This window comes from Podarcis pityusensis, assembly GCF_964106645.2.
Source record: "Podarcis pityusensis genome assembly, chromosome: 2".
NCBI lineage: Eukaryota > Metazoa > Chordata > Lepidosauria > Squamata > Lacertidae > Podarcis > Podarcis pityusensis.
In genome coordinates, this window is record NC_138029.1 from 105,972,997 (window position 1) to 106,000,851 (window position 27,855).

Genomic DNA, 27,855 nt, shown 5'->3' on the forward strand with positions numbered 1-27,855 from the left:
CAACCAGAAACACCCACACCCAACTTAGGATATTATTTCATGCAGCTGGTGGATTCTAATGCACTCAGGTTTATGCCTTTTTTATTGTGGTGTAAGACATTACCTTATGATTCATAAATCGACCCTCTATAATAGCTACAGTTTCCCTTACAAATAAATTTATAACTAAAATAAAAATCTGCTGTTCTGTAACCTTCATTTATTAGCCAGACACTGAACGAGTTATTCCACCTGCACAGTTTAATGATTCCTCTGGCATAAAAACCCAAATGCAAATTCTGGAGAGAGAAAGTAACACGTAAAAAAATGGGTCTGTGGAAGAACAATTGAGTTAGTAAGCCAGGTGTTCAACCTAAGTTGGGAATACAGTGCTGCCCCGCAAGACGAATGCCTTGCAAGACGAAAAACCCGCTAGACGAAAGGGTTTTCCGTTTTTCGATGCGCTTTTCAGGACGAATTCCCCTATGGGCTTGCTTCGCAAGACGAAAATGTCTTGCGAGTCTTGAGATTTTTTTCGCTTCCCCCCCCTTTTTCTAATAATAGCTAATAGCCTTTTAGCCGCTAAGCCGCTAAGCCTTTAATAGCCGCTAAACCGCTAATAGGGTTGCTTCGCAAGACGAAAAAACCGCTAGACGAAGAGACTCGCGGAACGGATTAATTTCATCTTGCGAGGCACCACTGTAGTGCAAGACTGACTTTTGAAAGCTTCTCTATGACTGTGGGGGCTAGAAATAATAATAATAATAATAATAATAATAATAATAATAATAATAATTTTGTTTATTCCCTGCCCATGCAGCTTTTCCTGTCTGCTAGATTCCCGTTTGCAAGGAGTGTGACATGCAAGAGCATTTGAGCACCTGTTTCTGACCTGCAATCCAAGTGATCTCAGGAGGGCTGCACTGGGTCAGACTACTGGTCCATCCAACCCAGAAGTATGCATTCTCTCTGGCAATGACTGCCCAGTGTATATCAGACTGAAAGGTCTTTCTTAGCACCTGCCACCTGAGACTTTTTAACCTGGAGATGCCAAGAATTTGACTAGGGGCCTTCTCTCCATGCAAAGCATGCCTTCTTCCACTATGCAATGGTCCTTCCTCTCCCCTGAAGAGTTATTGCACCAAGCAGCCATGACCTTTCAGTATTGCCTGTATTCCATACTGCACATGGCTCAAACTGAATTGTCTCTTTTAATTTGTAAGCGTGGGTAAGGATCATGTTCGCTGAAGTTTGAAAAGCAGACGAAGACACACAAGAAGGTAATCAGGAAGGCTGGACATGGCATGTCAGGTTTTATTAGTCGGAAGTGTAGTCAAACCCCAGATCAGATTGACACCAGCATCTCATATGGCGGGTGTACTCTCCCCCACCTTGGGCAATACTATAGTGCAAGAACTGATCCCTCTGCAAATCTGCCCACACTTTTTGAAAACAAACAAGGACAAAAAAAAAAATCATCAAATATTAGCTGTAAAAATGAGTTAAAACAGGCCCCTCCCCAACAGATCTAAAAAACCCCAAGAGAACATCCCACATACTTAATGCAACAGAACTTATCATAACCAGTTTGTGGAATTCTCACAGGCAAGACGCATTTACAGCACTTGGAGCCTTGAGGTAGCATTTTTAAGCAAAATTGAAATTACCTTTGTGACCGGAGAAAAGCATTCATAGCACATGGTTTAAGATTTAGATAGGCTCAGAAAATTTGTGTCACGTGCCTAAGAGATTAGGGACCGTTTTCTGCTTCCTGGGTGATCAAGGCGCAACATAGCCCTACAGCCTGTACAGGGAGAAACCACACAGAGAGAAGGCCTCTTCAAATGAATCATGTGGTTGAGCAACTGGAACACACTGACTTCACCAGCAGTACTCACAACAAAATATAACGGGGGGGCCGGACCCAGAAAAGTTGTATTTTTGGCAAGACTAGTATACAAATACATGTCAATAACAACTAAAAAGAAAATGGCATTTAAAGGGGTTACCTTTTCTCCTCTGCAAACCTGCACTTCACATATCAACATTTCGTTTCTTACATACATTTAGTGAAATTTGTGCTGTGACATTAACAAAAGTATAACACAGGGACACTGTAAGCTCTTCCTACCAGCCTCAAAAATGACAAGCAGAAAGCTGTGTTGTTGGTGTTTTAAAAAAGGACCATATGAAGAGATATCACTCTCATTAGTCACTTTGCTGCTGAGTTCTCTTATTAAAGCTAGACATCACCAGTGATCATACGCAAACTATTTGCAGATTTCTTTCCCCCTTGATAAAGAGCAATACCAGAAGCAGAAACAAAATTCTTAAAATACGTTCAAATGTCATAAGGAGTTAATGCAGCTATGGTAAAGCAGTGATCCAAAAATGGGAGCTGAACCACTCTCGGTCAATATTGCTAGACTCCAGGGAGATTGGGGACGGAGGCATGAAGGGGGAAATAGTAGATGTCAACATGATTCGTCCAAGTATCTTTCACTCTAAGTATTTCACAATACATCATTTTACAAATAGCCAAATCATTACCACTCAGACATATAAAAAATGGCTCATTTTAAAAGTAATGTTGATGTCTTCAGTGCGAGGAGCAATCCACACGGCTACAAACTGGACTTGTGTTTAAATCCAGCCAAAGAAAGAAGACTGTCCTCCTTGAATGTTCAGCTGGAATTCCCACACAACTTATCTCAGGAACACCAGAAAATTGTGGCTCTTGACAGTGAGTCATATGACCAGTCCACCATCCATAAACACACGGCGATAAATCAGTTTTGCACAAAAAGGAATGTCCAATTTTGGGATTGTGCATTTGAGCCCTTCAACTTGCCTGCTTTCAGAAAAGTATAGAAAATTATTTTCAGCAGGTAGTCTATAGATCAGTATAGCTAGTCTGGCCCCCACCCACTCTACTTCCTGTAAAGACATTTCCCTTCCCTGTCATTTCTTTCTAATGCAGCAGAATCCTCTACAAAACTCCAACAAACAGAACCCCAGAACCTCAGCTTGGCCAGGTTGAGAATGTGCCATTTTGAGTAACGTGTTAAGAACTATATAAAGCAACATTATATAGGGCAAAGACAAACGCCTGCAGGGTTCCAGTGAGTAAGTGCTCAGCATAAGAAGGGAAGGCCTCTACTGGCTAGAAACTGTGGGTCTAGAAGGAATTTGGCTCACCTGAAATTTGACGAAATCTTAAGGAAAACTTGAGAATGGCTTGAATGCATACCTGCTCAACTCAGCTTACAAAGGCTCCACAGTGACCTTTTTCAACCAATCCCCTTAATTAGATCCACAACCTAAAAGAAGTTTACACACTGAAAATCCTACAATGAAAAACAATATCTTTGGTGTAAAATCTTAAGATGAATGAAGCATATTTTTCTTCTGGGCTTTTGTAGCAAGCCTGTCTCCTACAAGCAGAGAACGCACAGCTGAAATGGAGGTGTTGGAGGAAGAAACGCAGGATACAATCACCAGAGCTTGGATGTCTTTTCCATTGGCTTTCATTACATTAAAAAAGTCCTTTTGCCTTCAAGCTTGTACAGTATCATTCCCTGATTCAACAACATATTAAAAATTATGTCTTAAATTGCTAATGTAAAAACATAAAAATGAGACAAACTGGGAAATGGCTACTAACTATGAGCTAATTTGTGGTTGAATCTGTGGCATTGCCAAGAAGGAGGAATTATGAATGGTGGAATTATTTCAGGTTTAAATGGCTGGGCCACAATGAGTGAAAGGTTTTCATCTATAATTGCAAATCCATAATTGGTGAAAATCTCTCTCCAAAATAGTTATGTTTAGAACACACTGAGAAACACTGATAGTGAAATAGTCAAAGCAAAATGACTACTTACAGGTTCCAAAACTTTTTTCCTTAAGAATGTTCTTTCTAATGCTATAAAGAGAATCGTTTTAAAATCTAATTGCTGTAGATATAATACTTGGATAACACTTAATCCAGATTTTTGGCCAAGATCAAATATAGTGAGAGCAGGAGGCCCCACAAGCAACAGGGCTTTTCCTTCCTCTCTCCCAAAATCTGCTCCGGAGGGTTGGGGGAATTGCCAGAGCAGATTTTTAGGGGGAGTGCACAAGGGATAAAATGAGGGAGAAGAGAAAATCCCAAGTTCTATTGTGCAAGCAGATTTTCATTGCCCAGGTGATGAGCATCACTGGATGTTGCTAATTATTTTAAGTAAGCACTAAGATAGAAAGAAGATACTTTTTTAAAAAAATGCTGCTGACTTAGGAAGTGTTTTGGAGAAATGTCGTTAACTGAATCTGAGCTCAAAAGATCCCTCCAGCCACAACATCAATTATCCAGGTAGTGAGATTTTTTCATTTTAGGTTTCTTTCTTTTTTTTTTTTAAAAAAAGAAATCATTCTCGTTTGAAGTAAGTTTCCAAAAAAAGGTTTAGCAAACAGACTTGGCAACTGGAAAGTGTATACCTAATTTTGTTAAAGAATGCTGTAAAATATTAGAGTAGAAGGGAGCCCCTTAAGTACATAAATATAAGTTACAAAAAAAAACACCAAAAAACCAACCCTCCTTAAAAAAAGAGCATTAAAACTGATTCTGCGCAGGGCAGTGCCATGCAAAATTGAAGTGTATAAAGAATCCCCACAAACAGGAACTTGGGTTACGCAATTCTGTTTCCCATCAGACCACAGATTAAGTCTTAATCAAGAAAACAGGTCAACTTTTGGAGGACAATATTGTTGCAACACTTCTGGCCACTGGATCCCTTGACCTAATATTCAAATTCACTGTAGCCTAAAAATATAAAAAACCTAATTCCGTTTTCTGCTAGATACTGCTCAGAATCCAGTATTTTGCTTCATTATTCATCGACTGGAGCAGGTCCACCCTTGGACCCAGAAGCTTTAGAAGCTGCAGTACCTGCTATTTGCAGCAGGTGGCAGGGAAACCTCAGAACTCGCTAGCTCCAAAATCTTCCCATGCCCTTGACATTATCAACTATTTCAAATCCAAGTACAACATCTGTATTAAAAGCAGATTGATACTCTGTCGGGGGGAGGAAACGTCAAAGGGAAGATACTGTAAGGAGGTAGCTGTCCCCGAAAGAAGGAAGAGCCACCTGCTATTCCAAATCACAATTACAAAGTTTTCTCTCGCAATGATTTTTGTTTAAACAAGAACAAATAAGAGGGCTCCACATCTTTCGTATCAGGCACTTGAATTGTTGGAGAGACATGCCATTCTGAATCAAGCAAAGTGAAAGGAGGATTAAGAGACTCAGCAGTAAGCTAGGTCTAATAATGAAATTTCAGCAGCAGCAAAGCAGAGGCCTGGAGCAAACCTTGACCTGTCCAGCTGTGCTGAGACCTATGTAGGTTTCTAAAAAAATGCCCAAGAAGACACCAACAGCCACTGTCCCATAGTGTCCTTCTTTCATTTGTGTGGTGCTGCGCTGTTGCTAATAGGAGACTTTTCTGTGTCTTGAACTGAGAAGGCACTAAGGTACTCTGTGCCTAATTGCCTGGATGGGTCAGGTCCAAGCTAGAACCAAACAACGCTACCAGCTGCTCTTCGTAATGGGTTATATTCCTCTTCATAATGTCCATGCAGGGCCCAAGTAACCTTTCGAATGCTTGCACATCCATAACTGCACAGAAACACAGGGAGACATGGAAAGAATGCATCAAAATAGACTTCAAGGGAAATCCCCGCCCCCCACCTGCACCTCCAAAGAAAACTGGAAGTAGAACAAGTCAACCAAGAAAACAGGGAGATATTGTTCCTTGAGGTTTTTATGGTTGCTCCAAGAGCAGCCACCTGTTTTAGGGAAGTTTTTAATGTTTGATGTTTTATCGTGTTTTTAATTTCTGTTGGGAGCCGCCCGGAGTAGCTGAGCCCAGTCAGATGGGCGGGGTATAAATAATAAATTTGTTGTTGTTGTTGTTAATGGTTTGGACTGCTGCATCAGCAGCATGGTAAGTTGCAGGGACAGAAGGAAAGTGGCACAGTTGATCCGAAGGATGGATCCTTTCTCAATCAGATCATTTCAAGGGAAACCACTTTTCACAGACAGCAAACTTTTGCCTGGTATTGCTATTTACTGTGGATCCCAAGGCTATTCCAGAAATGTATCTAATTCTAGACTGTAGGCCGCATCCAGCAGAATGAACAGAAAACAAAGCCAATGAGAACAAGTCAGATCTATTAATAAGCTGGTTTCCAAACGTAACTACCCAAGCAAACACAGAGCCAAACTGGAGAGCAACTTTTCTGAAAACAGTATGCCTCCAGTATCATTGGTAGGAAGCGTGAGCGAGAGGCCTTTGTCGCTTGTGTATTTGACTGAAACTTACTGATGGGAAGGGTCGACCTTCTTGGTGTCTCCCTTACTGTCTTCTGGACACCAGGCTTTTTAATCTTTCATGGAAACTGTGTTAATATTGCTCTTTTAGATTTCAACTGTTTTATAATTTTATCACTCTATTGTAAACAACCCTGGAATTCCTTTTTTAACATAGCTGTAAAGGTAAAGGTACCCCTGCCCGTACAGGCCAGTCGTGACCGACTCTGGGGTTGCGCGCCCATCTCGCTTAAGAGGCCGGGGGCCAGCGCTGTCCGGAGACACTTCCGGGTCACGGGGCCAGCGTGACGAAGCTGCTCTGGCGAGCCTGCACCAGAGCAGCACACGGAAACGCCGTTTACCTTCCCGCTAGAAAGCGGTACCTATTTATCTACTTGCACTTAAGGCTGCTTTCGAACTGCTAGGTGGGCAGGAGCTGGGACCGAACGACGGGAGCTCACCCCGCCGCGGGGATTCGAACTGCCGACCATGCGATCGGCAAGTCCTAGGCGCTGAGGTTTTACCCACAGCGCCACCCGCATCCCATTAACATAGCTGAGTAGGATATAAATTTACAAAATAAAAATGAAACTGAACGCCCTGTCAGATTTTGAAGCAAACTGGAAGGAACTGATTTCAACTAGGATATCCCGTGATTTAAGTATATAATTCTATGTTGTTTTATCCCCAAAATGTAAAACGCATCAAGAAATTTGGAAACCGCTTTGTTACAAAGCCACCAGGCACCCATTGGTTTTGCCTTCTCTCCATTCTGCAAAGTCAGAGGATTTAATAAATGTGTTCTGGAGAACACCAGAGTTCCTTGGAAGCATTTTAAGAGATTCAAGAATATAAAGGACTCTGAATGTTGGCTTGCCTGCCACTACTGATCTTTCTGTGCAACATGAAGCCACAGAGGAACACTAGCCAGAGGTACACCTTTATCTGAATAGGACACTAGTGAGACTCAACAGTTGTGATGTGGAGTGGCTGTGTTCAAACATAATTCTAGACCAAGGTTTAGTGCTATGTGCATGAGCTGGAAGCCCAAGTGAAGTTTCAGGCTCACACACTTTCCTCTGCACAGGCAGAGGGATTTCATAAGCATTTAGTTTCAGTTTCACAGACTACTTGCCACGCCATGTGAAACAATGGTGTGGTATATCACAAACTCTAGCACACTCTAAACTGTGGGTTATGAAACTGTCATGTTTAAATAATCAGTTTGTGATAAACCACAATCTCTGGTTTTGCTTAGCAGCTACAATTCTTGATTTTAAATGACAGCTCACTTCCTCTTGAGCAGATAATAAAGTTTCAAGGGAACTTTCTAAATACTGATATCCTTAGATAACTCTGTTGGTTAACATGACCCCTTCACTATGGGGCCTTGGGTGTCAAGTAAAGACTATCTTTTCACCTCGGCTTTTGAAAATAATTGCTCAGGTCAGGGTTAATATAAAGACCACTGCAGTTTGTATTGTTATTTTAACAAAGCCGCATTGCTGTTCATCAGTGTTTACTTAACTCTTTGCTTTTTATGGTTGTAAACCTGAATTTTATTGTTTTAACTGATTTACTATAAACTGCCCTGGGATTTTAAATTGGTGGCTGGTTTAAAATAATAAATAATATAATGCTAGAAAGGAATTACAGAGTGTTCATACCATCTATGACTGACTTGGTTCACTCACAAATCAGCATATTTGTCCATAAAACTGAAGTCCATTCACTGCCTCCTATTATGGAAACGAATGTAGTTGTTCACCCAAGATTAGAGTGAAGAATCGGGAAACTGTAATTTTACTAGGCATCACTGACTGAACTTCCAAGTTGCTGTCTTGGATGAAGAAATCAAGGTCTCAAGTTCACTTTGGATTCAAATTATGTAAACAGGCCCAAACACAGGTACTTGCCAAGGAAAGAAAACAAGTCCTTGGAAACAAATCTTTGCATAGCACATCTCCTTTTGCTAGCAATCTTCTAACCAACTGGGATCACCAAAAGCTATGCAGTGGGTCAACTCAAACATCACAATTATAACATATCGGACCCTTTAAGAAAGATGCTGTCGTATTTTCAAGATTTTCTTCGCAGGGAAAAGAGCTAGAAACTCAGTGGAACTGACTTTCTCACTCGTGGTGCTAAGGTATTTTATTCTTTGAACTGCCCTGGAATCTCTTGAGGAAGGGCGGTATATAAATTTAATAAATAGTAAGTGGGTGGCGCTGTGGGTTAAACCAGAGTCTAGGGCTTGCCGGTCAGAAGGTCAGCGGTTCGAATCCCCGCGACGGGGTGAGCTCCCGTTGCTTGGTGCCTGCTCCTGCCAACCTAGCAGTTCGAAAGCACGAAGTGCAAGTAGATAAATAGGGGGAACGGCATTTCTGTGCACTGCTCTGGTTCGCCAGAAGCGCTTAGTCATGCTGGCCACATGACCTGGAAGCTGTACGCCGGCTCCCTCAGCCAATAAAGCGAGATGAGCGCCACAACCCCAGAGTCATCTGCGACTGGACCTAATAGTAAGGGGTCCCTTTACCTTTAAATAATAATAATAATAATAATAATAATAATAATAATGTACCCGAACAAAAAGATTATGGATCCAAACAGAAGTGTGGAGGAAATGGAGCCGCTGGTGGTACTTGATCATACAAGAAGAGAGAAAAAGTTATTACCTAAGAACTTACAAGGAGAGAGAGAAAGTTCTTACCTAAACATTTGACCTCCCCAACTGCATAGGCAGAGGCTGCTCTGGGTTTGTTGGTAACAAGTGCAAGTTCTCCAAAATACTGTCCTTTTTCACATCGAGCAATCTCCACCTCTTGGTTTGCGTCCTTGCCTGTGACGGTCTGCATCAGAAACATTAACAATTGGAAGTGATTCTTGTTCCCCTTCAAACCCTTCTATGCAGCGACACTACTTGAGTGCCCTGCTGTCAGTTCCATGGCTATCAGACTGAAGTATCACAAGGTACAGAGGCTTTTCTGTGGTGGTGCCCTCATTGTAAAACCCTGCTCTCAAAGAAGGCTGGAAGGCAGCATTGTCTACATACTTTTTAAAGTTGGCACACACAGTATTTATTTCAACAGGACTCTGAGGAATGAGGTCGGTCCAGCTAGGACCCATACAATGACAACCGTTTTCTAAAAAATATTATTAAATTGATATTGAAACTATTGATTGATTTCACTGTTACCTAGAGGATTCTGTACAGTTATGTTTGGAGGAATTAAAGTAAAACAGGAAAGTGCCACTGTAAGAGGCAAGTTCTGGGTGTTCTAGCATACTATTTGCACAGTAGTTCTCTCAGCTATCACACCTATCTACTTAAATCAAGGCTGACTTAACAAGAGGCTTTGACCCCTTCAAAAGATCTCTGCAGCTGCGTAATGTGAACATGGATTTCACTCAAAAGCAATAAAGCACTGCTGAGAAGGCAAAGCACTAAGGTACTGAAAATTGCATTTTTGTTGACTGCATTCTAATACTGCTCCACTAGGAAACATATTATTTTTTGTTGATAGCCAGGGTACATTGTGACTGTCAGCATACGGTATAATTTATATGAAAAACTTTTGGCATGGTGGCCCAAAGCAGATTTAACAGTAGGAGTGGGACATGGGTTCATGCACACCCTCTCTCCTCCTCTCTGCTGTACACACACTTCCTCCTTTCTCTTGTCTGTAGATTACAATGCAGCAATGCCAAGAACACTGAGCTTTTAACAAGAGGTGTGCACAAGCCATAAGCTTTGGTCTGGACCCTGTTTCAGTGCTTCAGAAAATAGCCCATTTTAACTCAAGACCTATTTAGCGTCTGTGTGATTCAGATCTGAATTTCAAACCAGATTCAGGAAAATCAAAGCTAATCACTATTTTGAGAAATTAAAAATGCGATAAACTACTTTTTTAAACAGATAAAAGTTGCAGGCATATTAGCTGTGCCTGCCAAGATAAAATATCAGTTAATTTCATTGTACACAGGTTGTACATTGACAATAAAGGTATTATTATTATTATTATGCTAATTTCCACACAAATTGATCCAGGAGTTTTTGTGCTGGGCATATATAAGTTAAACACACACACACCCACACACCATTTTTTAATTTTGTTACTAAATGAGATTACATTTGCAGGCTTGGTAGCCCCTTCTGAGGGGATAAATACTGCCAAATTTCAGAAGGGTCGCTGTATGTGAACCAGACCCGTGGTTTTCTCTCACTTATGGTATATTATTTCCTTACAATGCATCTAAATGACCAATTCACATAGGACAATTCCTACGTCTTTTTAATACCATTTCAAACATAACTTTCCTTCTTATACTAAAAGTATTTCTGTAAGGTGAAACTAATTAAGAAAGCTATGTGTAGAAAATGTGCATATAAAAATGTATGTCTAGAATATGTTTTGTGACAAGAGATACATGAATCTCTTGTTCACATGTAAGTGTATATGTCTCATTCCTACACAGAGAATATTGCTGCACAAAAATGACATCCTCTGTAGATTAGCCCTGAACTCTCTTCCCTGGTACATTAACCTTTTCCCATTCAAATGCATATTAACTGCTTTATTTTAAACTCATTTTCACAAATCCATGTGTGTGCAAGGTAACACGGAAGCAACAGCAATCTCTCAGTACATTTCCCCCTATAATATTAAGTCTTGAGAATTCACTAGCAAAGGCAATTCCACAACTGGAAATTATAACCAAACTAACACAGACCGTAAGCAAAGTGAATGCAGAAGAGGGAGAGCAAACCTCTTCTTCCCATAGAAAGAGATTTTTAGGCTTAATTGTTTGTTTGTTTGTTTGTTTGTTTGTTTGTTTGTTTTAAAAAAACAACCTAGTCTGTACTTTCTTTAAAGATACATAGATTTTCTTACCAATGTATGTTTCTAACTATGGCAATTCACAGCTTTAAGGCTTTGCAGTGGTCTTGCTCACAGCCTACATGAACTTTTGGCGTCCTAAGAAACTGTTAATACCTTCACACAATTTCTTCCCTGCTCCACCCTCCCACCCCAATAGTAACTTTAGAGTAAAATAAGTAGCAGTTCTTATAGCAAGATTCTTGGAAATGATTGCTTTTTTCTGGTCATTTTTCTTGATATTTGTATTTACTAAATTTTAACCAATCAGCACCACCGCGTATTTGGACTCACCTTGCTTTTAATCAAGATCTTTACTTCACCAGATTCTACAATGTAAAAGCTGTCTGCCTTATCACCCTGTGAAGACAAGAAGTTCTTTTCAGATTTGTTTTCGTTTTCTGAAACTCTGTTCAGCCCACTGACTTGGGTGGTGGTGTTGAACTGCTTTATTGTTTCACTGAAAAATTTCTGTTTCCTAAGTTCATTAGTAACAACAAATGGATGCCATATGCAAATCAAATATTAGACAAGCTTAACAGTTTTGAGGTTGTTAGCTTTGTTTACTAAATACACATAAACATACTAAATTATCTCTCTCTAGGGCATTTTCTGATATAAATTTCCCTAAGTTGCATGGGGGGGGGGATTCCAATTCAGTACATCACTGGTACAAATACTGGCATCAAACCACAATTGTGCTTATTTCCAGAGTACTTCCTATAAAATGCAAATAACAGCATAGAGGGAAAATAAAAGATCCAGGCTGAATGACAAATAAGTACATCAGCAGAACCATGAAGTGCCACAGCAATACCACAGCACTTTGGTCAAGGAAGAAAGAAAGGCGCACATAAATGGCCACATTGCTTAAAACCCCAACACCAGTCACCCTAAAGGCTTATATTCATTTTACTTTCTGTATGTTGGTTTGGGTAATGTAAGTAGGTATGATCAGATAAAACAGGGAAGAACAGTTCATGCTGATAATGAGGTCAAGCTAAACCTAACATTATGAGACGAGTGTGTTGCGGAAGAACAGTGTCCACATACCTGAGCAATGATACGTTCCCCATCTTGAAACGTTTTCTCCCCTATTACATCAACAATTTTCATTCGCTCTGAAGGCTGCAACAGAAAGGGAAAATGAAATCCACCTCCCATAATCCTTCCTCTGGCATAACCTAACCAAATGCTGTAACAAGGCGACCAAAGTGCCCATATGTGGATATGTTAAACCCTTCCCACAGTATTATTTGCATAACTTTGTCCAAAACGGCATTGCAGTTTATGGCCAATAGGCTGTTCACCCATTCACTGTTTTTGTCACCCATGCTTGCCCTCAACCCTACTCCTTCCGCTGCTTCCCTGACAGCTCAAAGGAAGTCTGCTTCTCCATCCCTCCCCACATCATGAAACTGGACACAGCAATTGATGCCTGTTGTTGCTTCTAGTATACCTGGAAGCCAAAGAGAAACAGCAGTGACAACCACAAAAGCGCCACGTAGAGCTCTTTTGCCTTCATTTTAAATTACCGTATTTTTCGGACTATAGGACGCACCGGCCCATAGGACGCACCTAGTTTTCAGGGGGGGAAATCAAGGAAAAAAATATGATTTCCCCCCCGCAGCTTTGGGAGCAGCGGACAGGCTGCACGCAGCCTGTCCGCTACTCCAAGACCTTCTCCCTGCTTTTGCGGGAGGTGGCGGAATTCCCCAACCTCCCGCAAAAGCCCACAGGAGCCCCGCGCGACTCCTGCGGGCTTTTCGACCAGGAGGGAGAAGGGACTGAAACGGCCAGTCAGTCCCTTCTCCCTCCTCGGGGAAAAGCCCCCAAGAGCGGCGCGCTCTTTAAAGGGTGCGCGGCTCCTGCAGGCTTTTCTAGGAGGTGGGGGAATTCCCCCACCTCCTAGAAAAGCCAGCAGAAGCCGCGGAGCCCCTTTAAAGAGCACGAGGCTTTTGCGGGCTTTTGCGGGAGGTGGGGGAATTCCCCCATCTCCCCCAAAAGCCCGCAGGAGGGAGAAGGGACTGACTCGGCCAGTCAGTCCCTTCTCCCTCCTTGGGGAAAAGCCCCCAAGAGCCGCTCGCTCTTTAAAGGGTGCGTGGCTCCTGCGGGCTTTTCTAGGAGGTGGGGGAATTCCCCCACCTCCTAGAAAAGCCGCGGAGCCCCTTTAAAGAGCGCGCGGCTTTTGCCTGCTTTTGCGGGAGGTGGGGGAATTCCCCCATCTCCCGCAAAAGCCCGCAGGAGGGTTGGAGAGTAGCGGGAGGGCGTCGCGCGCCTTCCCGCTGCCCCCCATCCTCTGGGGCTGGCGATGGGGGAAGCGCTGCTTTCCCCACCGCCAGCCTCGAAGCCGGGTTGGAGGGTAGCGGCAAGGCGTCGCGCGCCTTCCCGCTGCCCCCCATCCTCTGGGGCTGGCGATGGGGGAAGCGCTGCTTTCCCCACCGCCAGCCTCGAAGCCGGGTTGGAGGGTAGCGGCAAGGCGTCGCGCGCCTTCCCGCTGCCCCCCATCCTCTGGGGCTGGCGATGGGGGAAGCGCTGCTTTCCCCACCGCCAGCCTCGAAGCCGGGTTGGAGGGTAGCGGCAAGGCGTCGCGCGCCTTCCCGCTGCCCCCCATCCTCTGGGGCTGGCGATGGGGGAAGCGCTGCTTTCCCCACCGCCAGCCTCGAAGCCGGGTTGGAGGGTAGCGGCAAGGCGTCGCGCGCCTTCTCGCTGCCCCCCATCCTCTGGGGCTGGCGATGGGGGAAGCGCTGCTTTCCCCCACCGCCAGCCTCAAAGAGCAGACTCTCCTGGCTTCAGCGGAAGCAACGCGAAGCCTCCGGAGCGCAGGCTTCGGAGGCTTCGCATTGCTATCGCTGAAGCCGAGGAGTCTGCATTCGCTCCATAGGACGCACACACATTTCCCCTTCATTTTTGGAGGGGAAAAAGTGCGTCCTATGGTCCGAAAAATATGGTAGTAACTAGAAAGGCAATAGGGAGACCCACGCATGCAGCTCTTGGTGACAGCATTTCGTAAGCTGCCAGTTAGCTCAAGTCATCATTCTGAAGGTTCCATTAGCATTTTCCCATTAGAAACCCTTTAATACTGGGAAGAGAGCCACACAAAGCCTCGATAGCGCGGCATAGTTTGTCCTGCATAATTTGCCCTTTCTTCACCTTGGGACAATTTGCCAGACAAGTAGCAAGGCTGGCTGAAATAGTTAATGTAGAAATAGAGTGCGGTTCTAAAGGAGTTGCTGCTGTTACGAGTCCTATCCAAGCCTGGCAGGCTCAGCGACCCACCGAATATTTACAACGCTGAAAAGTTAAGTATAGCAGTGCCCCTAAATCAATTTTAATCATTCTTTATGGGTCACCTCCAACAAAATACTTTACCTCCAGTGACTTAAGGATGGGCACTGACTCAATGAATAGTTCATACGTCTTCCTTTTCCTTGCATTGTTCTTCACGATAATTCTTCTGAACGTCGCTCGATCCTTTAAGAAGCAGCATTAAAGTGTAAGTTATTTACCCAGACAACTTCTATCCGAATTAGTCAAACAAGGACCTCTTCAATTGAAACAAGGAGCTCACGCTTGTAAAGTTATAATTACGTTTCAATTCTTTGTAAGAAGTGTCACATTTTTTTGCTAGTCAGGGCTCTGGTACTAGTTTTTGAAATGTCCACATAGTAATGTTAATACTGGAAAGGAAACAGGAAGAGAGAAGAGAGGGGGAAATGGCTCTTTCCTAACCTGGTTTCTCTACATGCACTTTGACTGATGCAGAGGATACATTCAAAAACTGCTTGTTGAAAATGAGCAAACATTTATTTAGCTCAGCTCACAAAGACCCATTAACTGCATACCAAATATGGAATTAAAATGTCCATATGAAATTTGCCAACCTTTCTGCAAATCCACATAAGGCAGTTCACAGTTTAAGATGGCAGCTTGTCATTTGATAAAAGCAAGACATTAAGGGAAAGGGATAGAAAAGGAAGAGGAAATAAAATTCAGGCCCAATGTCCACTGCACAGGAGTATGCTGGGAGGAGAAAAGCCAAATGGCAAGTTATCTCAGCCACAATAATGGAGGGAGCATCACCATCTCAGATGCAGCTAGGTGGGAAGGATGATGGAGACAATTTGGGGTGGGTGGGCTAAATGTATATTAAGCATAAAAATTAAACAAATGAGAAACCTGCACCACATGTTTATCATCTCTGCCTTAACACCATACTGTTATTCTTTTAACATTTTTTAATGTTTTATGTACACCACTTAGAAATTCTCAATATTAAACAATATATAAAACCCTGAAATACATAAACTTCTGAGAAGACCAGCTCAAACTTGCTTTCCTAGTTACTGATAATTACATTAAGAAAATGCACTCAAATATCATGGAACTGTAGCCCTGGAAATTGCTTAAAAACATAAAGGGAAATTATTCTGAAAACAGCCAGTCTCTGAAACAAAAACAATTGCTTGGATAAAGAAAAGAGAGTCTTAATATGTTTGGAAAGGAAGAATTTGTTTGCAGCTGGATATATAGCTATGTTATCTTTCCAGAAACAGTAAACTGTACACTGGGGCAAGAGAAGACAGAATCTGTAATGGCTGTGCAATAACTACAGAAAACAGTAATTCAGTTTCCCATTTTTGCCAGCTCAGGCTTGCAATGCTGCTCATGTTTAATTTCTCTAGCGTATGGCAGTGGTGGGGAGAGCCTGTCATTCAAGAATGCCCCCAGGGCCTAATAAGCAGCTGTGAGACAAAGTAAGGTAATTGAGAAAGCTGCTCCAACATGATGGCAACATATCGAGAAAGGAAAGAGACATGGGAAAGAGAATCTCTGGGAAGCGGAAAGCAATGCAGATAATCAAGGAGAAACCTAGTTTATGTCCAAGAAAAAAACATGTCGAGGGCATGGGCAGTGAAGCTGTTTTCATTTCTCTTCAACATTTTGGACACTCGTTTTTAAAAGGGATTCACAAGTAACATCATGCATGTGATAAGGTATCTGGAATAAAATGCTACCTTTTGTCTTGCCCTCTCTTAATCAATAAACTCACATAGTATAACATATTTGGTATCAATTACTTAGATGGTCATTTCCAACTAACAGCAGGGAAAGTGGCGGCAAATGACCAAGCCCACAATGGAGGACGCACCTGCTTAGTGGCGGACAGAGTTTGATCAAAGCCATCCCTATCAGACGGACTAAATACTAATTGCCATGAAACTTGGTAGATACAGCGTACATACACATAATCCATGACACTTCAAAGGGCTCTATGACGTCAGAGGAACCAAGGCAAATTATTGCAGGCAACTATGAAGTGATCTCAGATTAGCAGTTGCAGATTAGTGCTAGAAGGGAAGTTCCTCATTTTGTAAGTATATCCCAGAAAAAGCAGCAATGCTCTCAGTCAGCTTTGGGAACCGCACTTCAGGAACTCTTTGCACTCCCCCCTCTTGGGGAGAAGAGAATCTATAAAGGCATTTTCCAACTCCATATGTAGGTATACCAAAGCCGATGTGCAAGAGAGGCAGTTGTTCACTGGAACCAAATAACTGGTATATTTAATACTTGACGGGATCTAAATAATTGCATTTCTAGTTTGACATGCCAAGGGGACTCTGGCTTTCATTTCTTGAACAGCAGTCCCTGGTGCTGCATGGCAAATAATTTTGGAAAATGAGGCTTTCAAAAGCGGTTTGCAATATGATATGGATAAGTGTGAGCAGAAAAAATAAAAATAAAAACATTTTCCACTAGGCATGGAACCAAGACTACCAAATACTCCCTTAAGCAATATCAGCCATCTTGTTTTTTTACATACTGCCTTAGGTAATTTTCATTGGAAAGGCAAATGAGCTCAGTGAGATGAAATTAAATGAATTAGCCAGGAGTCAGTACTGTCAGTTCCCAGTCCACTTTATGTGGCAAAGAAAAGGACTGGTGTTTAGAAAACAGTCCACCAATAACATAAAATCTCTTACAAGGAAGTGACTATCTGGTACAGCCTTTCGTACAGAAAGCGAGGTCTCAGAAATGAATTCTGTGAAGCGACAGCATAGCTAGCTAGCTTAACTGCTAAATGGCCAAGGCTACACTAGATCTAATATACACAATTTTGAAAATAATAGATAGCAAGCCCTGCCAAAACCAGGAATAGCATAAAGCCATTGGAGGGGGACAACATCTGATAAACATAATGCCTATAATAGTACAACAAACAAAATGTGAGTAATTTTCCCACCACGCCCCAAATAAACTTACCAATCCCCAAAGGGATCCTTCTGTTGTGGCAACAATTGTCGCAGCTCTAGGAGTGTTGTACATCAACGCCAGTTCCCCAAAACTGCCATGATTATCGTAGCGGCCAACACAGCGAGTTTGGCCATCTCGTGTTACAAAAATATCATACAATCCCCTAGAATGATGGGGAAACAAACACCATGGGCATTAGACCAAATATAACACTGCTGAAAAAACTCAACTTTGGCAAGAACACAAGGAATAAAATAAGATGGTTTCCGCATCTCTCCTCTGTGGTTTGGAGAGAATATACCCTGCCAACATGTATCCTGATCTGCCCTCAAAATAACTTGGCTATTTCCTTTTCACAGTGTTAGGTCTTTATTTGGAATTCCTTTTCTCTTGCAAGTGCTATATATATTTATAATTTGCAAAATATTGTATATTTTTTATTTACTGCTCTCAGAATAATATTTTGAAGTAGGTCATTGTTATTTCTGTTTTACAGATGAGGAAATTTAAGCAAATAAAAAAATTACTTGCTCAGAAGGCACACACTAAGTGAACAGTTGAGATGGGATAGTGATATATGCCTTCGAAGGAATATGTTAACATATCTCAGTGTCTATCAGTGATGCAGAGACTTTATTTTTTCATGGAAATGCTTCTGTTTCATAAACTCTAAGAATGAATGCCAACTGCAAATGGCAATTTCAAAGCTTTTAGTTTTTTGAAATAAAATAGATATGCAAAATTAGATCACAATCTATGCTACTAGAGAAATTTCTGATGCAAACTGAAAACTACCCTAAGCAAATTACCCTGTACTCAAATGACTGCAGTCGTCCATGAGACTTAATTTTGACCCCTAATGGTTAAATTTTCCAGTTACTTAATCATTCAAAATACTACTAATTATGATAAGGTGTTCTCTTTATCTCGTGCCAGTCTAGTCAACCTCTGTATGTACCATTTGAAAAAACCTGCACTGGGAGCCAATTATTTATATCCCACTATCACTCCAACTGCCAGGCTTACACACACACACACACACACACACACACACACACAGTTACAATGTCTTGAGATATACTGAAGAACATTTTGTAATCTGACCTGTTCCCCAAGGTACCATGCTATCCTAATAAAGTACACTAGCACAGAAAGGATTATGATCTATCGCTACAAAAAGAGCAATGTTACTCCTGAGCCCCTAGAGGATTTTGTGTCTTCAAAGGGTTTGGGGCTTAAATGAGCATGAAGTTGTCAGAGTTTATTTATTAACTAAAACTTTTATTTTAGAACAGCAGTGTTCTAAACTTTAGTTGAAGCCATGTTGCAACTTCCAAGACACCTACAACAGTTTTATAGCTGGTCTAGTTCAGTGCGGCTGCGACTGGATAATACAGATCTTAGCGCGCAACTCTCACAACTCCAAGTTAGGATTGTTGATTTCTATGTATTATACTATAGAATAAAGGGAAGAAAGCATGCTATCCAACTAAGTTCAACTTGGAGTAGACACACTGAAATTAATGTCTGTGCACAACTAATGTTGGATACAACCTTGATACTACAATACTGCCTTATGCTAATTGCTGAAGCTTTAATGCTAAAGACATTAACATTTTGGGAGAGCTCTACTTTAAAAGGCACTCACCCTATTGCGCAAGTGACAAGCTAAACAATACCAACTGGTTACATTTTGCGCACAATTTTTATTCCATGAGAGTATGAGTATGCAACGTTTTCCCTTCGTAACAAAGTTAAATTTTCACACATTTTCAGCAAAATGCAAGAAAAGGAAACACGTGAAAGTTGTCATCACTGGAGAACAATACATAAATTGGCTCTTGACAAACATGTCTTAAATATATCACTGATTACATTTGTACATCATGCTCAACCATAATTTAGAAAGACATGCAAACCTAGAGGTTACCAGAGCAGAGACAACAGTAGTTAGGCTATCACTGTCCAGATAGGAGTGCAGCTGGGCCACCATCTAAAGTTGACGGAAAGCGCTCCAAGCCACCTGCGCCTCAAGCAACAGCTTATTTAATTAAAACTAACCATAGTTAATTAAGGTTAGCCACAGTTTCAGTTCCAGATGACTGGGAAGCTGTGAATAATCAAACATCAAAGCAAAAGCTTCTGAGCTCCTCCTTCTGGTCATGCAAGGGGAAGAAACCCAAGGCTCACTGTGACTTCTTTCCACTTGTGCATGTTGCACTGAACTATGGTTTAGTGTGGCATGCATAGACACTGTGTACTTATGATACAAAAAGCGAATCTCTATGCGGAACAAATTCTAAAACCCACTGACATGTGAACTAGCCAAGCAGTATTTGAGATTGATGGGACATACTAAAGTACAAGTTAATATTATTCCAGTTTATTCAATCCAGTTACAGTCATACCTCAGGTTAAAGTTGCTTCAGGTTGAGCATTTTCGGGTTGCACTCCACGGCGACCCAGAAGTAACAGAACGCGTTACTTCTGGGTTTCGTTGCTCACGCATGCGCAGACGCTCAAAATGACGTCACACGCATGCACAGAAGCGGCGAATCACAACCAGCGCACGCGCAGACATGGGCTGCGTTCTCTTCAGGATGCAAACAGGGCTCCGTAATGGATCCCGTTCGCATCCAGAGGTACCAGTGTACTAGAACTCATTTTTTCAAAACTACCATTTTTTTAATGTATGGCTATGTTTTTTGCTAAAAAAAAAATTTAGTCAAAAATTGGGGGTTGTTTTATACAGTGATGGTGAAAGCACAGGGGTTCGGGCTCTGGCGTGGGCGGCCTGGGCTTGCGTTCAGGCTCTGGCCCGATTTCTTAATTTGGGGTTCAAAAAAATAGGGGTCATCTTATACATGGGGGCATCTTATACATGGTACATTTTTATCTGCAAAACTCCAAAGAGGTACATCTTCAAAGTCCTTTCAAATATCTTATTCAGTCTTTCAAATATCTTACTAAATAGTTGCTCTATCTATGTGAGATTCTTATGTGCTAGATTTCAGATCCTCCCTTTTAACATTTTAAATTTAAACTTTTAGCTTTTAAACATTTTATTGTATCTTTGATTTATGCTGTGATACACTTGGAGATTCATTTGAAGAGTTATATATATATATTCCTATAGAAATGAATAAATAGATAATGCATATACAAGTCCCTGTTAAAAATATTGTGCCATCTTAAGACTAGCTGAGCTGAGCTCTTAAGAGACTTTATTCCCACAGCCATTTATCCATTGGTTCATCAGTCTTATTATCATCCTCGTTCCACAGGAAACCATAAATGTTCATATTTCACTATTATCTGTAGAAGAATTAAGTAGGTGTTCATCAGTAAAACTGTCAGGATAATAATATTTAAGAGGGAACATTACATGACAGTTTTAGACACTTCAAAAATGATATAAACATATTTCATGACTAACGCACAAGCTTCACAAAAAGACCATTCTTCTTACTTGGAGATAATGTCAACATAGTTAAAGAGATAATGTACAAAATCAACTTAAGAGTTACTATAACTCTGACAAGACAACTGCCCCAAAGCTTCAATGAAGAATCAGGCTATGCACAATTAAACTGCTGGTGTTTTACAGAAGAAGCATTATGAATCCTATGAGTATTGTTGATGGTTAGCTAATATAATGCGCATTTTGTACACCTACACTCAAAGGGATCTTTTGACTGCATCGGCCATTGACAATTAATGAATGAGCCATAAAATGAAGGCTGAAGTATTATCCAGGTATCATGTGCGCTTTCAACCATATCGTGTTTGTAGAACCCTCTTCTCCAGTATGCACCCTGCTTAGAAAATTCCATTTCCTAGCAAGGCACTCCTAGGTACTAAATTACATTTCAGAATACCATTTTCTACTCAGATAAAAAACCAAGTCCTAAACCCATTATAAAGCAATGCTTTAGCGTCTTACCGTTCAATTACATAAAAGTTGTCTCCATCATCTCCTTGGTCGATTACATGATCCTGAGGTTGAACTTTCATTTCAAACATGGCATCAAGAACCTGTGATAGTTGCTCCTGAAAGGACAATAACGCTTGGGTGAATACATTGGCTTATTTTTATGCCCCAAATCGTCCTGTTTGTGCCTACAGTCCCCAGTTCCATGTGAGGAGAAAAGTCAAGTAGCCATTGTAAATAATGGCTTCTTGGGAAAATTCAAGCTTATTTGCACTTTCCAACATGGCAACTATCTCCATGAAGGGAAAATCTATCTCATGAAGCAATCCAACTATTTAACTCTGAAAGCAGACATTTATCTTAAACATTTGCTGTGAGGATCAAGCAAGCAACCAACTCAAGGCACTTGTACTAATGCAGTTCTTATATATAAGTACATGTGGTGACCATTTTGCATGTGACCACCAACGCACAGGTCCCTTTGGACCCAGAAGAGGGCAGCACAGGGGCAGATGGGGCAGAACAGGCTTATGCATGCTCAGCTGACATGTGTGAGGGACAGGAACAGAGCCTGTTGCTGCCTGTATTTTCACTCACTTTGCAACACACATGTGAGGATAAGAAGTGGAGTAATCAAAGCACCTGCACACTAAATACTTTATAATTAAATGGGAGTAAGTCTTAACAGACAAAGCCAGAAAATGCTTTGTTACAAAAACCTGCTTCAAACATTATAGTGTAAATAGCACACAGAAAAGAATGAGAGTCTAGATGGTGGGCTTCATTAACACAGAGTACTTTTTTATCACAGCTTGTATCTGTATTGATTCCGAAATTGTTTTAACTGGGTTGTATCCAACTAAATCACTGTACATGCAGGACTACTTTTGTGAGTGCAATGAAACTCCCCCCCCCCCCCAAAAAAAAGAACTGCTTTGGGAGCTCCTGAAGCCAATTTGCAGATGGCACAGGGAGCAGAGGAAGGAGAAATTCCAGTGAACTCATGGTAGACATTTAGTTGGCTAGAATCCATTGTTTTTATATATTGTTTTAATTGTTGATGTTTTTACAGTGTTTTTATAGTTGAATCACTTTAAGATAGGAAGCAATTCATAAATTGAAATAAATAATTTCTACACATTTTAATCAGCTCTGAGTAGCAAGAAAGAAGTGGGATTGAGGACATTACTGAAAGGATTTTTGATTCAGAGGAAGGGATTCCCTTAACTGAAAAAAGGCTCCAGAGCAATATAACTTTCATTCAGTAGCTATTATCTGAAAGTACTTCACAATACTGTGAATCACAAAATGAAATGGCATAAACTGTTTGGCAATTACAAAATGTAATTGCCAAACAATTACATAAATCGTTAAGTAAAAATAAAGCATCTCTATGAAAAATCAATTAAAATCAATGCAATTATTATTTCTATCACAGACACGAAACAGTTGTAAGAAACTATATTTTCAACCCATAATTTTATTTAATTCATGTGAGAAACATAATCATCCATTCACAACTTGCAAAAGTGTTTGACTGTACAGAAATAAAATACTGTGATGACACTGAGACCAATTTTATATTAAATTTTATGTTCTCAAAGCTGTCATCTTATTCCTCAAATAGGACACAAATATTTCTTATCATTAACATGCAGAAGGCAAATCTGTTTATGTCCTAATGCAACCTTTCAACTTTGAATGATGCTTGCTAGGCAGTGAGCCTGCAAATACATCCTTTATTATCTTAGTGTTGACCAGCCTACTTAACAACACATATTTTCCTTTCTCCTTGCAAGTGCTGTTTTAGTGACTAAGAACCACTTTTCAGCCTGAAGGCCGCGCAAGCAGTTCACTGTTACACATACACCCGAGTCTATACTATCAGTTACTAAAATTTTGTTTGATACTGACACATATCAACTCATTTCTCAGTTGTACCTTGTTTGCAGTATTACTGCTTTTTGAATGATTAAAGCTGAAAGTGCTACAGTAAACATTTTGAAAGCACAAGGGATTATCTCAGAGCTGCCGAAGAACCGCAAAACAAACTCTGGACCACCTTCAGTGCAAAGAGGGGGTGGGATTTGAAAAGGTTTCAAACTACAGCAGTTTGGGGAGCTGACATTCAGACAAAAGGTTGTTCCTCCCTGTTCAAATCCTATCAAAGGACGTTCTAGGGCTTTCATCATACCAGGATTCCCGGCGCATGCAGCGTTTCTGAATCATCATTAAAAGGATGCAGATAGTAGCTAAGCAACCTATTAACAATGCAAAGAAAACCTAGAGAAATAAAGGTTTCAAAAGGTTTTACAACGCCTCTATAATCATACTTTCTAATAGCTGGCAAACAGATGGGGCAAATCAAGCTGGGTCACAGGATGGATTGAATATCTCAAGGGCTTCCATAGGTCTGCACAAGAGAATAAACTCCTCTACTTCTGATTCACCACTCCATTCATCACCACCACCATCATCCTCTGGCAGATGATCAGAGTCAAGGTCTTCAGGGGAAGCAAAGTGTCTGGGTAGGCACTGTGTTCCCCTATCCTGAAGTGCAGGGGCAGCAGAAACCCTGGGTTGGGAGTGAGGAGCCCTGTGTGAAGGTCACGCTTTAGGCCAGGGGTAGGCAACCTAAGGCCCGGGGGCCAGATGCGGCCCAATCGCCTTCTCAATCCGGCCTGCGGACGGTCTGGGAATCCACGTGTTTTTACATGAGTAGAATGTATGCTTTTATTTAAAATGCATCTCTGGGTTATTTGTGGGGCATAGGAATTCATTCATTCCCCCCCCCCCAAAAAAAAAATATAGTCTGGCCCACCACTTGGTCTGAGGGACAGTGGACTGGCCCATTGCTGAAAAAGGTCGCTGACCCCTGCTCTAGGCTGCCTGTTGGAGCTGGAGGGATGAGCAGGGGCAGCAGATAAAGATTGTTGATGAAGAAGATTTGGAGACTGAGAGGGCATTGAGGGCAAAACTACTTCTGTAGCTAGATCTACTAGTAGAGCCTCCTTAAGGTGGTGTAGTAGATCTGGATGAAATTCAGGATTTAATAATGCTGTATTCTGAAGCAGAGACTGCTGCTTGATTGTTATGTAATGATGCTGAAACATTTGATTCATGTTAGGCCAAACTGCATGAACACCTTGACTCAGAGAGGTTTCCAGGGAATGAGGAAATTCCTCTAAGTTCAGCTGAGGAAGAGCTTCCCTGTTAAGTGATCGAACTTGTGAACTGCATGCTCTCCTTCACCAGGAATAGATTGTGTTGCCCTCCTCTCTTTGCCTTGTGAGTGCTCCTAAACCAAAGCAGAGGTACAGTCATCCCCCTAATAACTGCAGAAGGACCTGATCTCCCCCCCCCCCCAAGAAGGAGAAGGAGAGGCTGGTAAACCAGGAAGATCTACCGTAACTGAGCTGAAAGTGGTAAATACTGCTACTGGGTGGCAGCTAGAGCTAAAACTTGAGTAGAAGCAGAGCTAGCTGTAATCATGTCTAGTTCCTTTACGGGCTGTAATTTTGCTGCTGCAACTTGTTCCTCGCAGGAAGTTAGCAAAAAATGCAAAGAAACTGGCTAGCCCCCCACTGAGCTAAGGTCTAGTGGTTTGAAAAGCCTTAGCTGTACTGAGCAAAGGGCTGGAAGAAGGAAGGAGGCTAACTAAAAGCAGCAAAAATGCAATAGAGAGTCTGAAGAGATTGTAGATAAGGAAACCAACAACTGAATTGGCCTTAAAAAATGAGTGGGAAAACACCAGAGCGCTGGATGGAGCGCTGAGAAGAACCAACAATGAGGCTAAACAAAGAAATTCAACAAGAGGTAGAAGAAACAAGGAAAGAGCCAGCATGAAAGACGTTTCAGGAAGAAACAACTGCTTTCTGCGACTCAAAGTAAAAAACCAAAGGAGGAAGTTGCGGGGAGGAGCTAAGACAGCAACTTCCTGTTTGAACTCTTTATTTTTATAAGCTTGCAATGTTACCTATTGACCAAATCTCAATCTAGCCGCAGCTTTTGTGGGATTCTCCACAATACACATCCATACTCTCAGCTAACTAGTGGAACTGCTCAATTATGTAGGGTTGACATACGTCTGGAATTTCCTGGACATACCCGGAATACTGCAGTCAAAAGCAGTGTCTGGGAGGAAATCGGCTGTCAGCAGTGTCGTTTTTTCCAATATTCCTCAAAAATAGCTCTAAAACATTCAATTTCTTAGCGGTTTTGCAAAAAAAGCTCAGTAATACGGCACTCCTAAATTATGGACCAGCTTGGGTAGGTGCTACCAGGTTTGTTCCAACCACCAGTACACTTGGTTTGGTTTCTGACTTCCATGATTAAGACTTGCAAAGACACATCAGCCCGAACATTTTCAACAGGTGAAGGAGTGTGCCCCAGGCAGTACTATTTCTTGTTGCTTCTCCCAGCAAAACTACCACTCAGGCATTCTGCTGCTCAGGAAGGGAGAAGAAATCTGACAGCACCATAAATACAGCCTCTGGTGAGAGCTAACTTGTCTCCCTTCGCTCAGCCTCACTTCTGCAAACACCTGACTATGAATTCCCCTTGTTAGAATTTAATGAATAAAGAGCAGTCACATGTAATTTATGAATAACCTTGAAATTATGGCTATGCTTATAAGAAGTTCAGCACAATTAAGGCTACTGAATTAAAAGACAGCTTGTTCCAGTTAGGTTAAAAAGCTGTTTCACAAAGTTGAAGCTAGAATGACAATCATTCTTCTTGGGTGCATCACAGAACAGAGTGGCAAGAAATGGTGAAGAACATTATAGACCAAGACTGAATTGCTGTATGAACAGTAATGCCAGGGCACTATATTATCCAAACATAAATGGCAATTAAGAGCAGATTGAACTCTGTGTTTGCACAAAATGACGGAGAGATAAACAGATGCCGCCTGGATTCTTCATTTTAGAATGGTGAAACACAAAAAAAGCTGTCATGGCATGCTAACCTTGCAACAGGAAACTATGTTTTCACCTTTTATCACTGCACCATTCCAAAGAATACCTACAGAAGGGTTTGCTACCTTATTGAATTCTAACCTTTCACTGCTCACTGACACTTGCTGATCCTGGACTGCCTCTATAAGTAGCACAGGCCAACCTTTCATAACCTGCCCAAGTATCAGGTTTTATACTGACTGCACTCATAGCTTCCTTGCACTCTCTTCAAGGACTGTCAGGATGTTGCGGAAAATCTGAAGTGCCCAAAGTGGGTCCCCATGTAACAGAGCAAAGCAGACATTGGGTTTTATATATATCTGAGTGTTATGGCACTGATGGAAAATCACTGGTGTTATAGAACAGCCTTTTTTTTGTAGCCTGTGGTGCATCACTGAGAGCACAGGGGGAGAATCTCTTCATCTCTCTATCATTCGCAGGCTGAAGAAAGGGATATGTCAAAATGCCTCTCCCAGGCAGAGAAAACAGGAAGAGAATACTAGGGAAGAACAGATCATAAATTTTTAAAAAACTTTTAAAACAGCTCTTTCCTTTTCTTATTTATGTCACTTAAGACACCAGTACAAATGACAACTTAAATACTACCATAAATATCACTTTCCTGATGCCTTATAAGGTTATTTGTTAGTAGATGCACTGGATGAGCATCAACGCTTTTGCAAGAGCTTCAGCTTTGTTCACTGTTTATCCTAGGCATAAATATCCTTCTTTGGTTGCCTGGTGTGTGCAGAGTAGCAAATATTTTCCCCAAAAAGCCAACTGAAAAAATGTTTTGTGACAGAATAATGCATCAGTAATTGACTAGCAAAAATTAGCTGGTTTGGATAGTAATTTGGTCATTTGACTGGAGTGCTTTAACCTAAGGATTGATTTGCTTTTTTATTCTTTTCAATTAGTGTCCCATTATCCTATCCATTAAAAACTCTGGGAGTTCCTTAGTTAATTTATATTCAATATTTGTAAATTCCCTTAGATGACAGTGTTCAGAAAGTAGAACGATATAATATTTCTCTCTCTGCCATAAACTAGAACTTCCAGTGGAATCAATTAGCAGTAGGCTCAAGACATAAAACAAAGGTCTTCGTAAGACAGTGCATAATTTAAGAAATTCACTTTCACAAAATGTCCCCAAAGACTGAACCAACTGCTATTAGCCATGGAACCACTATGCTGTGAGGCACCATGGCACCTACAAGCCCACAGTGGGCAAGAGTAAGATGGACTAAATAAACCTTTGGTCTGTGTTTAGTGTTTGGATAAGATATAAGGACTTATTGGAAAATAAAACCCCAAGGTGGCTGTCACTGATGGAAGCGAAAGCCCTGAAAAAGCTCAATATGGAGGTCAAATGGACGAAATATTGGGAAATTTTAGAACAAGATAGAGATAGATTGAAACTGCAGAGTTTTGAAAAACTAAAAAATAAAGTGCAAGACTGGCTTCATTATTATCAGATAATGGAGGCATACAATTTGGACAAGAAG

At 41.3% G+C, this 27,855-nt stretch overlaps 1 protein-coding gene across 1 annotated transcript in view; it reads right to left on the minus strand.

Annotated features, from left to right (window-relative positions):
- Nucleotides 1–1,279: 1,279 nt before the first annotated feature.
- Nucleotides 1,280–27,855, minus strand: part of PRKAR2A (protein kinase cAMP-dependent type II regulatory subunit alpha) — an 86,355-nt gene continuing 59,779 nt past the window's right edge. The window contains exons 5-11 of the mRNA XM_080995838.1: nt 21,405–21,511; nt 17,471–17,624; nt 14,579–14,680; nt 12,260–12,334; nt 11,501–11,566; nt 9,040–9,178; nt 1,280–5,636 (exon numbers count right to left, since the gene is read on the minus strand). Of these exons, the coding sequence (XP_080851964.1) occupies nt 5,503–5,636; nt 9,040–9,178; nt 11,501–11,566; nt 12,260–12,334; nt 14,579–14,680; nt 17,471–17,624; nt 21,405–21,511 (777 nt within the window). The 3' untranslated portion in view covers nt 1,280–5,502. The remainder of the gene's footprint in view (nt 5,637–9,039; nt 9,179–11,500; nt 11,567–12,259; nt 12,335–14,578; nt 14,681–17,470; nt 17,625–21,404; nt 21,512–27,855) is intronic.